General features: G+C 42.5%; 1 protein-coding gene across 3 annotated transcripts in view; it reads left to right on the top strand.

Annotated features, from left to right (window-relative positions):
• Positions 1-12912, top strand: part of OSBPL5 (oxysterol binding protein like 5) — a 145093-nt gene that overhangs the window by 128740 nt on the left and 3441 nt on the right. For all 3 annotated transcript variants that reach the window (XM_069803672.1, XM_069803671.1, XM_069803670.1), the window contains exons 14-20: positions 848-944; positions 1905-2003; positions 3261-3358; positions 5342-5431; positions 8226-8362; positions 11078-11263; positions 11786-11924. In XM_069803672.1, coding sequence (XP_069659773.1) covers positions 848-944; positions 1905-2003; positions 3261-3358; positions 5342-5431; positions 8226-8362; positions 11078-11263; positions 11786-11924 — 846 coding nt within the window. The remainder of the gene's footprint in view (positions 1-847; positions 945-1904; positions 2004-3260; positions 3359-5341; positions 5432-8225; positions 8363-11077; positions 11264-11785; positions 11925-12912) is intronic.

Here is a 12912-nt window from a genome sequence, read left to right as displayed (position 1 = left end):
TAGCTGCTGATCTTTTTTCTCTTTAGATTTACAAAGACTACTGTGAGCTTTGGCAGGTACTCAAGACTACAAAAGCAGGTCTCCCATATATAACATTAGCCTGTTCAATAAAGATCTTTTCCATGGGGTTCTGCCCTACTGTTTTCTTATTGTTAATAAAACATTGTTGTGGTTTGTGTTGCCTCTGTCAAAAAGGGGCTTAAAACACATAACCAAATCCTACCTTCCTTCATTTCTAAACTTTCTGTAATGATGTTAATAGGACTAAATTGAGGGCTTATCTCTATGTCTTTGGGGATGAATGAAAGGCAGAGCTCACAAGTAAACTGGCCTGACAAAATTTAGTTTGAGATTTACGGTGCTAATAAAGGGATCTGAGGACCATGTGGACTTTGGTACAAGGACTCCCTGTTCACATACATTTTTCCTATTTAATCGAAGTTTTATTTCATTTTATTTTATTTAAGCCACTGCATCCATTTTATGGAGATTATTCAGATGCTGCCAAAAAGTTCTGCACTGTCATTTATTGCGTTGAAAATCTGACAGTGTACCTGTTGGCCTAAAGTGATTTCAAATGCACAAGGACAAGAAAATACCGGGTGGGGGAGAAAGTTTACATATATAATGTCCCCATATATAATGGTCTCTCATATAACGTTCCCTCCTTTAGCATTGAGGTTAATGGTACGGATGGAGCTTAGAGGTCTCTGCTCAGTCCTGCGGCCTCTGTCTTGCAGTTTCCCTAGAGCACGTGTAACACTGTGTGAGGCTTTGTATGCACACCCTCTGCTCTGCTTAATCTGCAAAGACTGCTGTAAATGACCTGTGCCTATTTTTCTTCTAGGTCTCCCATCATCCACCTGTGTCAGCTTTTCATGTCAGCAATAGGAAGGACGGATTCTGCATTACTGGCAGCATTCTAGCTAGGTCCAAATTTTATGGTAAGGCATTAAGCTTCTTCATCTTCCAGGTGACATCATGGCGTTGGTTTTGGTTTGTTTCTCAATCACTCCTGAGCATGTTGAGAGTTAAGAACAAAGAAATGCTTAAGAGATCTGCCACCAGGACACCCTAATTCCTTGTCTTGGCTCTCCTGGGTTTTCCCCATTTCCACTATTTCAGTGGGAGATCATCACACCGATGTTAAAAAAAAAATCAGATAGAAAAAATGTGACTTTAAAAACCTGGTTTTCAGAAAGCAGAGGTTCATGACAATGTATGGGCAATTGGTTGTCAGACTACTTTGCATATGCTCACAGATGAGTAATTTTATAGCTATCTGATCATTCAACTGACTATTGCAAAAGTCTCTGTATAAATGTAACCAATTCTGTAGCTCTCAGATTTCTGAAACTTGAACCCTAGAGCTTCAAGATGCCCTTGAATCTTTTAATCTCAATGGAGACAGCACAACTGCAGGCTCTGAAACAGTGTTGCTAGTTGAAATAGGTTTTTTGTTTGGGCAAATACCTCTTAAGTACTATCCTCTGGTAAAGGTATTTGCTGAAACACTTGTAAATAGTCATTGCTGTCCTTCTGGCAGTTTTATTTGTTATTTGGGATCATACAAAATCAGAAAAGTTGTGAGAACAGAAGGACCTGATAAACTTCTAAACACTGGAACTGCTTTCTGCATCCCACTAATGACATATTTAATCTACTGCCCTTTCTGCAACAGGGGCTAAATGCCAGAGCAAATATGAGCCATACAGCAGAGAGTTTATTAGAACTGCCTGCCTCCAACAGTAAATGATTTGCAAGGTCCTGAATTATTAGCATTTCATACTTCTTCTTTCATTAGTGACCTACATTTAAATTGAAATGTTTTTCTAAAGTAGGATGAGTGACCAAGTATAACATGCATTTTTTAACATATATGTATTTGTTCTTTTAAATTCTAGGTAACTCACTTTCTGCACTGTTGGATGGGAAAGCAAAACTTACTTTTCTAAACAGGGGGGAAGATTATATAATTACTATGCCATACGCCCACTGTAAAGGTAAGTTATGACTGCTCAGATAGGAAGCAAACAGAAAAAATAATATAATGGTATCATACTGACTAACTTTGCACTGACTCTCTTCTCTCTCGAATACCTGGCATCGCGGGGACTGGTAATTCCAGGGAGCAGTTGCTCCACGCATGAGTCATAGCACTTAACAGAAGACTGGTAATCCTCATTGAATTCTTTTTTGATTTGTCTGTGCAGAGCTGAGGACAGAATTAGGCCCATCTAAGTTAGTTTTAACACTATGTAGAAATAAAAAAATACCATGTATATGCACTGCAGATAAAGTGAAGATGGAAAGAATGAGAGTACATTTCTGAGCTTCTGAGGATAAAAAGGTTTTCTAATGTTAACAGTGAAATGATTTAATATATTTTCTGGCTTTTTGAGAATAAATTAAATTCCTGATTTCTCTTCTGATTTCTTTGTTACTCCAATCATGATATTCCTCAGTGTATGAGCTGCCTCAGTGAGGCTGATACCTGTTACCATGTGGCTTTGCTCTGTTGAGCTGAATGTGCACTGAAGCCAGGAGAGGGCTGCTGATTCACTGCTGTAACTTTGCATTTCTCCTTAGGAAGCTAAGTGTCAGTGGCATTTCCACCACGGTGATAAAATCAATCCTGCAGCAGTTTGATCCAGTTTTGGGTTCTGAATATTTTTGGCATGTTGACCTCTAAGTTAATATTTATAAAAGGTCTAGCTACCTGAAAACAGTTACTTCTGTAAATTACACCTTCTGTGAACTATTCCTGTGCATAAATCTTTTTCATGTCAATTTTTCTTTTTCTGCAAATGACCTTTTCAGAAAATGGTAAGCATGTATAAAAAGGAGTCCCCTATATGACTGCTAGTCTCCCAGATTCTGCTGAATCCTGTTACAGCTCCTCTCTGCCCCATCCACCCTGTGATAAGTGACTGGGTCTATTTAAGCACTAGTATAAATGAAGCTGCTGGGCACAACTTTCCTTATTTTTCCTTCCCCACTTTCAGCTTGCCACAGATGCACTATCAGCACCTGTGAGTCAAGCTATTTCATAGCTGGTGTAATAAATGGGGAATATGGACTCAGGGGAGGATTCTTCATGCTTATAGTAAAGAGCCATTTCCTAGAAGCTTCGGTTTCTGTCTTTTCAAAGCTTTAAGCCAAGTAGTGAATTTCACAGCATCTCAGCAAGAGCCAGTTTGAGTTGAGAAAGCAGATTTCTTCCACTGGGGCCTCTCTTAAGTCTCTTTTTTCCCTTTCAGGACTTTTATATGGTACCATGACAATGGAGCTTGGAGGCAAAGTTACCATCGACTGTGAGAAAACTAACCACAGGGCAGAAGTGGAATTCAAGCTAAAGGTAAGAGACATTGTGGCCCCCATTTTGAATGCATCTCAGGCTTGGCCCTGCACTCCAGGCAAGGTTTGACCATACACACCAGATCACTTAGGTACCAGCAATGTATGCATGCACCACAGGGTGGCCTACCCTGAGAGGAGGCATCATCCTGCAGTCAGTTTTGCCTAGTGCAACTCGATTTGAACCCAGGAAGTCTGAGTTTTACATATGATGTGACTTGTTCACTGCCACCCACCTGGCCAAACTCTTTTCTGAATGTTTGGCAATGACAGTGTGGCTGCTGTTTAGGAAGATACGATTATTTTTGCTTGCAAAATACAGTGAGGTGTACAAACTACTTTGAGGCAAGTTAGGATGTGGATCTTCGGTGTAGCTCTCCAGTAGCCATCACATATGTACTCTTACCTCGCAGGTATTACAATGATTTGTACCTTGTGTTTCTCAAAGCTACAGGACCTTGCCTTGACGGTGGGGTAGGAGCCCATTTTCAGGCAGATAATTTTGAATGGCTATCACACTGACATGTCGCACTGTCATTGCCTTCTACTGACTTGTTCATGTAGCTATTCCCTCCCCTAGAAAGCCTGGTGATGACCTGTAACTTTTCTTGGACAGTTAACTTGCTTTTTAAGGAGCATCCATTCCTCTTCTGTTCTAACAAACAAGTTCTTGCCTGGGCATAAAATGAAAGATGGAGAACTGAGAGCCTGCAGGACTTTAGAACTGCAGCCTTAGCCAACATAAATGGGAGAGGTTACTGGAGTTAGGGGAGTCTTTTGCAGACTGCGTTTTTCTGGGGGCAGTAATAATTTTCTGTCTTTATTTGCCCTTACAAAGTGAACTGTTGCCCCATGTACTTCCTTCATATTTGCATAAACTTGTCTTTAAAGCCTGTTCTTCCCATAAACCTGATGTACTGTGTTGAGGCCAATGGAGTATTTCCCTGACTTTGGTCAGTGTCGTCTCAAGCCTACAAACACTTCAGAGCTTAAAATGCAGACCCTTCTTTTGTGGCTTGAAAACAATACACTTAGTCCAAACATGACTCAGAAAGGTCCCTGTGGCTTAATTACATGCTCTGCCTTGAATATTTCTTAGCCACCTTTTTTAGTAGAATTGTGAGAAGTTAAAGGTAAACCCCATAACTTTGTTATTCATTTGGATATGTACCAATTCTCTGCTGGATTTCATACATTGATTCTTGAGATACTTGTGATTTTTTTTCCCTGGGTATTGTGGGAAATTTGGTTTTATATTGTTATTAAAAAAAAAAAAAGTTCCTCTGCACATGTGTTATTGGAAAGTAGCTGTTAAAATGTCTGAAGAAATGTTGTGTGGTAAGAATGGAAGAGCTGGTCACTCTATCACTGCTGCTTCCTGTGTTTGGCAGGCAGGAGGTGAGGGGAATTTTCCATTGTTCTGAGAATCTTTTCCTTGACTCTGGAAATACCCTTTTTCTTTTTTTGTTTGCTGCTGACGAGACCTTCTTCACACTGGAGGCTTCAAACAGATGCAGCCATCAGCAGTGCCACACTGCTGTTGCTGTCCCATAAGCAGGAATAGTCACCAACTGCATTAGTGCTGCTCCTTTTCTTTGGACAACGCTGCAAGTGTAAGAGTGCAAACTGTAATGAGATTCTGGACAATGGGAAGGACTTGCCCGCATACACTTATCCCCATGTCTAGCTGACAATAAATGTTTTTGCAATGAAGGCGAGGCCTTGCACTGCTGAATGTTAATGCACCTGAAGGCTTATGTCCCTTCCTGCAGCTCCTCCAGTGATTTTGGTATTACAAACAAAAGGAGGAAGGCACAATGCTAGACAGTCAAAATCCATGTTAGAATTCATTCTGCCTTTCCCCAGAAATAGTAGAAATCAAGCAGGTTGCACTTTCCTTCCCTCCTGCTGCATCACTGTGTTTGGCTCCCTTCCAGTTCTCACTAGACTGATCATATTTTCTATTTCTATTCTCCCCTGACAGCCCTTCTTCGGTGGCAGCACAAGCATTAATCAAATCTCTGGGAAGATTAAATCAGGAGAAGAAGTGTTAGCAAGTCTCAATGGATACTGGGTAACATACGATAATTGAAGTTGCTGACAGTTTTAAGTGCGCGTGGCAGCAGGGTGTGTGGGAGGACTGGCAGCCCTTGGCAGGTTCCCTGCCTTGCAGCAGGGCTGCAGAGGGCCCGTGTCCTGTCTCTTCCTACCATCCCCAGGGAGTGCAGGCAAGCAGAGCTTTGCGGGCCACACCTCTCAAGGTCATTTACGCTTCCGTAGTCCCATCCACCTGCAGTGCAAGTAATGCTCGCACTCCCAGAGCCTGGGCCAAAGCTGGGAACAGTGAGGAGGGTTTCCATCAAAGCCAGTGGCTCTGTCTTTAGGGTCCCAGGCTTAGGACAAGCACTGATGGTGGGAGACATAGTGTGTCTTATGTGTGATTGTGAAAATGATGAGGCTTCTTTTTGTCCTGTTGTGTTCAATACTTCCCCAGCTACAGCAGTATCAGGGAAGAACTTCACAGGGTTTTAAAATTAACTATTTTCACAGCAAACCTTTGTGACAGAAGACAGTTATTCCTCTGTTCATGAGGTGAAGGACAGAGGCATAGATTCGGTCAGGGTCTATCTGTATGGGCAGCTCAGAACAGTCAGCAGAGCAGGTAGCACTTTTGCACATCTCGTATCCACAAGTAAATCACTCAAAGGCATCCTTAAGCCAAAACCCAGCAAGAATAAAGTTGCATGGTGAAGGATGTAGTCTAGAGTTTTGGTTGCGAATTCCTGGTAACCGAGGCAAAAGCAGTGAGCCCTGGCTTTGGGCTGGACACTTAGGTATTTATCTCAGCTACATTTAGACATCTACATCTTTGCTATAGTTGACCCATGCTCCCTTTCCAGTCCATAGAAAATACCACTTCTGAGACAAGATTTGTCTCATCCTAAAGAAGGTATTTAAAGTAGGTCAGGTGAAACATGCCTGGATAAAGCCCTTCTATAGTAAGGTCCTAACCACAGCGTAGCCTTTGGTACTGGACTCCTCCCCTCAGGCAATCTGTCTTTTTACATAAAAAGCTAACGACCATTTTGAAATTGGGAGACTTGCCCTTTCTAGGCGTATACAAGGAGATTTGCTCTCTGTGCCTGGGTAGCTTTTCCATTCTGAGCTCCCTTTCCTGCAAGGATGAGCCTTGACAATTGTGAGTTGTGCTGAGCTGTGGAGTACCTTGACTGCGGTGGGTCCTGCAAACGCCATCAACGAGAGCATGTAATTGAGTGGCTCCCCGGGGGCGCCGAGCCACATGGTTGTGTGCTGCTCAGCTTCCAGCCTTCTGTGTTTGGGTTTTATCAGCCTGAAAGTAATTTATTCCTCCCTTGTTCTTTGTGCTGGTTGTTTGTGGTGCACAAAATTAGAATTATGTATAAAAGAAGTTAAATGGCTTTGAAAGGGTGGCTCCATAAGCCACTGTTTGCAGTTGTGTGCTGTGAATACAGTAGCTGCTCTGCAGTGGTAGGGATGTTGTTTGCTCTTCCTCCCTGCTGAGAGTATTGGTCTGCTCTCCTGAGCTCTGCAGGCTTTTCTCTGGCACAGTCCGGTTTCCTGAGAGAAACCCTCACAGCTGAAAGGCTAATTCTCTGCCTCAGGACCTGAAAACCCACCTGAATAAAGAAGGAAAGCAAATCCCAATGCTTTTCAGGTCCAGGATCAAAGCAGCAGCTGAGTCCTTGTATATATGCCCCTTAGAGATGCACATAGTGATGTTTGATAATGCCTGCCTGCCTGCCTCCTCCTATTCACAGCTGGGGGGCTCTTGGGGACCTGAGATCTGTCCTGGAACTGGCACCTCAGGACATGGCAGAGGAAGTCCTGACGGAGACTTTGAGGAGGGATGAGAGTCCCTCAGGGTTGAAGGAGCTTCACAACTGAAGATGTGGGAAGTGGACTTTTGAGACATGCATCAGGGACCGTGGCAGGGGAAGAAATGCAGCAGCTGGAACACAAAGAAATTAGGCAGCAACAGGCAAAGCCAATAGCCATGACCTAAATAAGGTTTGCATGATACTCATACTATGTCCAGGCAGCTGAATGGCACCAGTGCACGTGCTGTTCAGCAGCTGTAATCGTCTGATTCATTTCACTTGCAGTCAGAGTCGTGCTGTTCACTATATGCTCTGTAAACTACCCCGTCTGGCTCCGTGGCATTGCTGCATTTGTGTGCAAGGCTGGGAAGCAGCTTAGTTAAGCAGGGACACAGCAATATTATCTAGCCAGCCTCAGAGCAGAGAAGTGCTGCTTAATAGTTGGTTGCCAAGTAAATTGACAAGGAATAAGGATGAAAGGCCCCTGGCATTTTGAAGTGCTAAATGAAGTTCAGGAACAATAATAGAAAAACCTGGCTAAACTGAAAAAAAAAAAAAAAAGTGAAAGCATATCGCAGCTTTAGCTCTCCTTTCTAGAGAGTATGGTATTTCAGTAAGCTCTGCATGAGATTTCAGCATTGAGGAATAGAAGAAAGACTGGAAAAGGAGCTAGGGATCTTGTTTGTATGTGCTGGGTGGGGAAAGAAGAGCATCTTAGGGCTTCTGTGGATACCCTTGTCTGGGGACAAGACTAACAAAAGGGACCAGGTCCCTCTCTAATTCTTCTCTGATTAATTCAGTCAGTGTTTCCGGAAATGCCTCGCCTCGCTCATTTCAGAAACGTTCAGGAAGTGTTCAGTGCGATTTAATGGGACAGAGGAGGAAAGAAGCCTTCTAACCAAGCCCTATCCCTGATCATCATCCGGAAGCAGCTGCCATTTGTCAGGATTATTTTCTGCCTTGTGTTTCTGATTGTCATTAACCTTTTCACTTAATTTTCCTTCTCAGGATGGGGAAGTACATATAAATGAGTTGAAAAACGGGAATGCGGAAATGTTCTGGAACCCGACCAGTGAAGTACGAAGGCAGAGACTGAAGCGCCATATTGTGCTGTTTGAGGAGCAGACAGACTTTGAGTCGGAGAGGTAAGGAGCTCTGGGAACATCCTGCTGCTGCTTCCCCACTGGAAGCAGGGCTTTGATCAAAAGGCTCCAATTCCTCAGCACAGTCCTGGAAAGGCAGCGACCCACTTTGCCTGCACATATTACCCAGCCATTTACCTGTTTATTTCCAGTCTATTAACTCTGGAGTATTTCCATGAAGTATAGCTCTGAAATAACCAGGGAGCTGGGCTGAGAAAGAGTGGATGCTACATTTTATCTGCTAAAATAACAACTCTCCCAGAACTCCAGAGATCATGAACAGAGTCTCTGTAACTGCTGGAACATTTTATGGAAGCGCAAGATGTCAATCTGTGGCTAGATGTCTTGTTAAGAAGCGTTGTTTCAACCACAGGCTCTTAAACTAGATGCAGGAAAGTCCTGGCATGAGCAGAGCAGCAGTTTGAACCACATAACAGGATTTTATGAGAGAATGTAATTAAACAGACATTTAACCCCGCCTCATAATCTCATCTGAGATCTCCAGTGAAGTCTCCGCCATTTTTTAGGGTAATCTAGATTACCTAAAAATAGAGTCCTGGCACATGACTTACTTAGGAAATGGAAGGAATGACTACCTGATGCAATGAGCATCCCTGAGCCATTTCTTGAGGTAGAACAGCTAGAGCAACATCATGTGGCACTGGCCTCAAACCAGCTAGTCCTGCCATCTCACCAATATGGTTAGCCAGTACCAGCTAGCATCCCAAACCAGTACATGCAGTTTGCTGCCTGGTTCTGCATTACACTGGCCACTTCCCTGTGGGCATCTAATTTGGGTGTTGCATCACATCACACTCAGAAAATTCCCCTTTTAATGGGTAAAGAGAGAGTTTGCATAAAAATAAAAACACATGAACCTTTAGTTTGTTCTGGACAGCAGCGGACATTATGGGCAATAAAGTCTGTATTTGTAACTTACAGTTGTGCAATTGCCATTGTCACAAAGCAGAGCAGACCGCAGCGCATTTCTCTGTTAATCCTCTGAAGAAGGTTCTTTTAAAGGAGATGAGAAATCTTGGTCTTGTGGACAAAGAATCTCCATTTCTCTGTTTACCATGGTACTGCCAGAGTTGACTCCCTTTGCTACATCAGAGATTAATAATGATACATGCATCCAGGGGAAGGAGGCAAAAGGAAAAATTCTAGAGATCCCTAAAAGACATTCCACCGAGCTCCTTATTATGGTGCCAGTTGCATGATTACCATCTAATCCAGGTTACGTTGTGCCTGAATTGCTTAGTCTTTCCTGCAGTGCTGAAAATCACCTATTTTCACAAATGCTGGAGAGTCTCTGAAGCTCATACCATCATGCAGCTCACCATGAAGGGTCTCATTGTCTGACACATGCAGCTCTTGATGGAGTAATTTGCCCTTGTGAAACAATTTTGTGCATGTCCCTCTGAAGTTCTTAGAATTAGAGGACTCGCTCTTTACACCACCGTATTCCTTAGGACTGACTCTTTACGCCACCGCAGTATTTTCTCAGGCCGTTATTTTCACTCCTCCCTCCCCCACCCCCACCACTTTGAGTTTGAATTGAGTTTCCTTCCTTTGTTTCTGGGAGAAAAGATTCATACACAGGAAAATGGAAGTGACGTGTCAAAAAGGACAGAAAAGTGTTCCTCTGCCTTCAGTTAATTATCTAAGAGGCTACTTTTTTGGAAGTGTTGTGTTAACGTATGGTGATAGAAATATAATGAAAGCATCAGTAACCCTTTTTAAATTAAGAGCTTCACAGCAAGCTCCAAATTAAATGCAGTAATGTATTCATCTTCTAAATGGAGGACTGGTGTTTTGTGGAGGTGGAACAGCCTGGATCTCCAGTGCTTATTCTAACCGCTAAACCACTCGGTAATGTTTTGGGAGGGCTAGCTGCTAATCTCAGAAGTATTTCCAATCTGAAATGAAGATCAGAGTGCTCTGATTAAAGGAACTGTTGAGAGGCCTATCACAGCTTGGCTATAGTAAAAAAAAAAAAGAAAAAAAAAAAAGGTAATGATTTTTCTGTCATAAAAGGCAGATCTTCCCCTCTGGGCAGAGGCTCAGTGAGACATCATATGACAGATCACGTATCTTTTGGCAGCTGAAAACAAATACGAGTGAAAGCCTGTCTTCGTGCTTGCAGTTTGTGAGCACAAGTATGTGTCCGTTTGTTGCAGATTGAGTCAGCTTCCTACAGATCTGGTTGCTAATTCTATATAGAAGTACAACATTGCATGTGCAGCTGGAAGCTGTGCACACGAATTTGTTTTCCAATGCTTCTGAACTTTAAATATAAAGCCTTTGTTTCAGGGATAGACATTAACACAAAGGCTCCTAAACATAAATGATTGAAAGGGTGAGAAAGAAAACAGATTCTCCATTATACATCAAACACCTCTAAAGAGGCCACTGACCTCAATGAGTTGAGCATAACTATCTTATAACTCGCACAGACAGCACTGAAGATTTTAATGAATATTGTAGGGGATGTTATCTAGGGGAAAGTTCCCCATTCTTCAGTAGGTCATTGTATACAGCATTCAGTGTTGCCATTCTCATAACACTCCTTTACAAGCCAAAACTGAGGCTGAGCAATCCTATTACAGTTCCTTCGGAGTATCAATAGACCAGAAAAGTGTCTGCTCTAAGGTTCCAGCTGGAAAAATGCATTGTTGGTTTTAAGGTGGCTTAACTTGCTTCCCTCCTTATTTCTAGGCTTTGGCAGCATGTTACCAGTGCAATAAACAAAGGCGATCAACACAAGGCAACGCAGGAAAAATTTGTGCTGGAAGAGGAGCAGAGGAATGCTGCCCGGGAGCGGAGAGAGAATGGCACAGAATGGAAACCACTACTCTTCCGCCACGACGCCATGACTAACGAATGGCACTACAAATATGAGGAGTGAGTGGTGGGGTTGGGGGTTATGAGCAGACCTCGTTGCTTGAGTCCCCAGGGATGCAACTGAGGTTACACACCTGTAATTCAGGACTGTGCCCTGGGCTTGCTCTTTCTGAGCTCCCTGTCATTCTTAGAATACGTATTCCTGATACTAATTGGGAATAGCTGGAAATGAGGGCTTGGCAGTGGAAAATCTGCTATGTCATTGTTACAAATCCCTATTGCTGCAATCAAGCGTGGAATCATTTAGCAGAGGTTTTCTGCACTCTGTGAGCAGAGCTGACAACTGTGCTCTCCTCCCCTGGCAATAAGGGTGAAGCCTCTGGAGACTGAACCTCATTTATTGCTAGGAACTGTGAATGGAGAGGGAAGTGTCTGTTACTCCTCACACTCCATCTGTGGAGACTCTGGTTACTGTCAGGGGTGAATGCCTGCCCTGATGCATGTGGAGTTAATGTATTGCTCTTAACACACCTGGTGTGTTAATTCCTGCTTTTCTGATGTTTTTTCCTTTGGTCTCAAAAGTTTAAGACCTTGGGATCCTTTGAACGACATTGCCCAATTCGAGAAGAATGGGATACTTCAGACCATGGAAAGACACTTATCCACAAGGATGTCAAACCACAAAACAACATGCATAAACAATCAAATTACACGGCACAAGGTAAATAGCCTGGTTTTGAGAATATAATATTCTTTAAGACTATTTAGATATGTAGCCCTTTTCTGCAGCATATTCATGTAAGCACAGCATAGGCTGAAAGGTTTGTTTTGGATAAATATAGCTTATGGCTCTAGACCTGCAATATTATACCATTGTTAATTCCAAATAATTGTAATTCTTGGTTGACATGTCCATATTTTGGTATTTTTCTTCTACCCACTGTTAGTGACAGTGACTCATACTGGGTTTTGCACATGACTGAGCTGTACATTACTGTTCGGTGTTTCCAAAACAGAAAACTTCCCATAGCGAGGGTGTGAGCAAGGTTTTGGAGTACCCCACTGAGATCCTGCAACTTCAGTTTTGGTCTTTGCCATCTGCCTTTACCGCTTACTTCCTCTTAGACAAGGCAAGAACGTAGACAAGTACTCCATCCTCTCTCTTAAACAGGGATGATACTTTCTTATTTCATTGCATTCATCTTTGGAGTGATATACGTCATTCATAAAATGCTTTGTAAATGTAGAACTGCTCAACTAGCTAGATACAGCCCATATTACACTGAGTAACTTGTACTTATTATGAACAAAGACTATTCTTTTATAATACCTCAAATCTGAACATCTCTGAAACAATGGGTAAGTTGAGGTTCATAACTGCTTTTCAGACCCTCCAGTGAGAAGTGTTTGAATCAATGTGTTTGGTTTACCCATTCAAGAGGTAGGGAGAAACTTTCCAAAGTGCATCAGGAAATTAGGTATTAAAGTTCTGTGATGTTTAAATCCTTCGGGCACCTTCTGAAAAATCTTCCCCAGGAAATTCTATTCTAAATTTTTCTTCTTTTCATCCTTTCTCTTATGTATCTGGTTGGTGGGTATGCAACTCAGCAAAAGAACTATATAATTCATCACTAGTTTGTGTCAGTTAAAGCTACAACAAGAATAATTTGGATGGGCGTCTTAAGGATGTTATCATTGGAGGAAATTCT

This window comes from Haliaeetus albicilla, chromosome 16 (genome assembly GCF_947461875.1).
Source record: "Haliaeetus albicilla chromosome 16, bHalAlb1.1, whole genome shotgun sequence".
In the NCBI taxonomy this organism is placed as follows: domain Eukaryota; kingdom Metazoa; phylum Chordata; class Aves; order Accipitriformes; family Accipitridae; genus Haliaeetus; species Haliaeetus albicilla.
The sequence above is the reverse complement of the archived record's forward strand: the minus strand, read 5'-3'. Positions and strand labels throughout refer to the sequence as shown.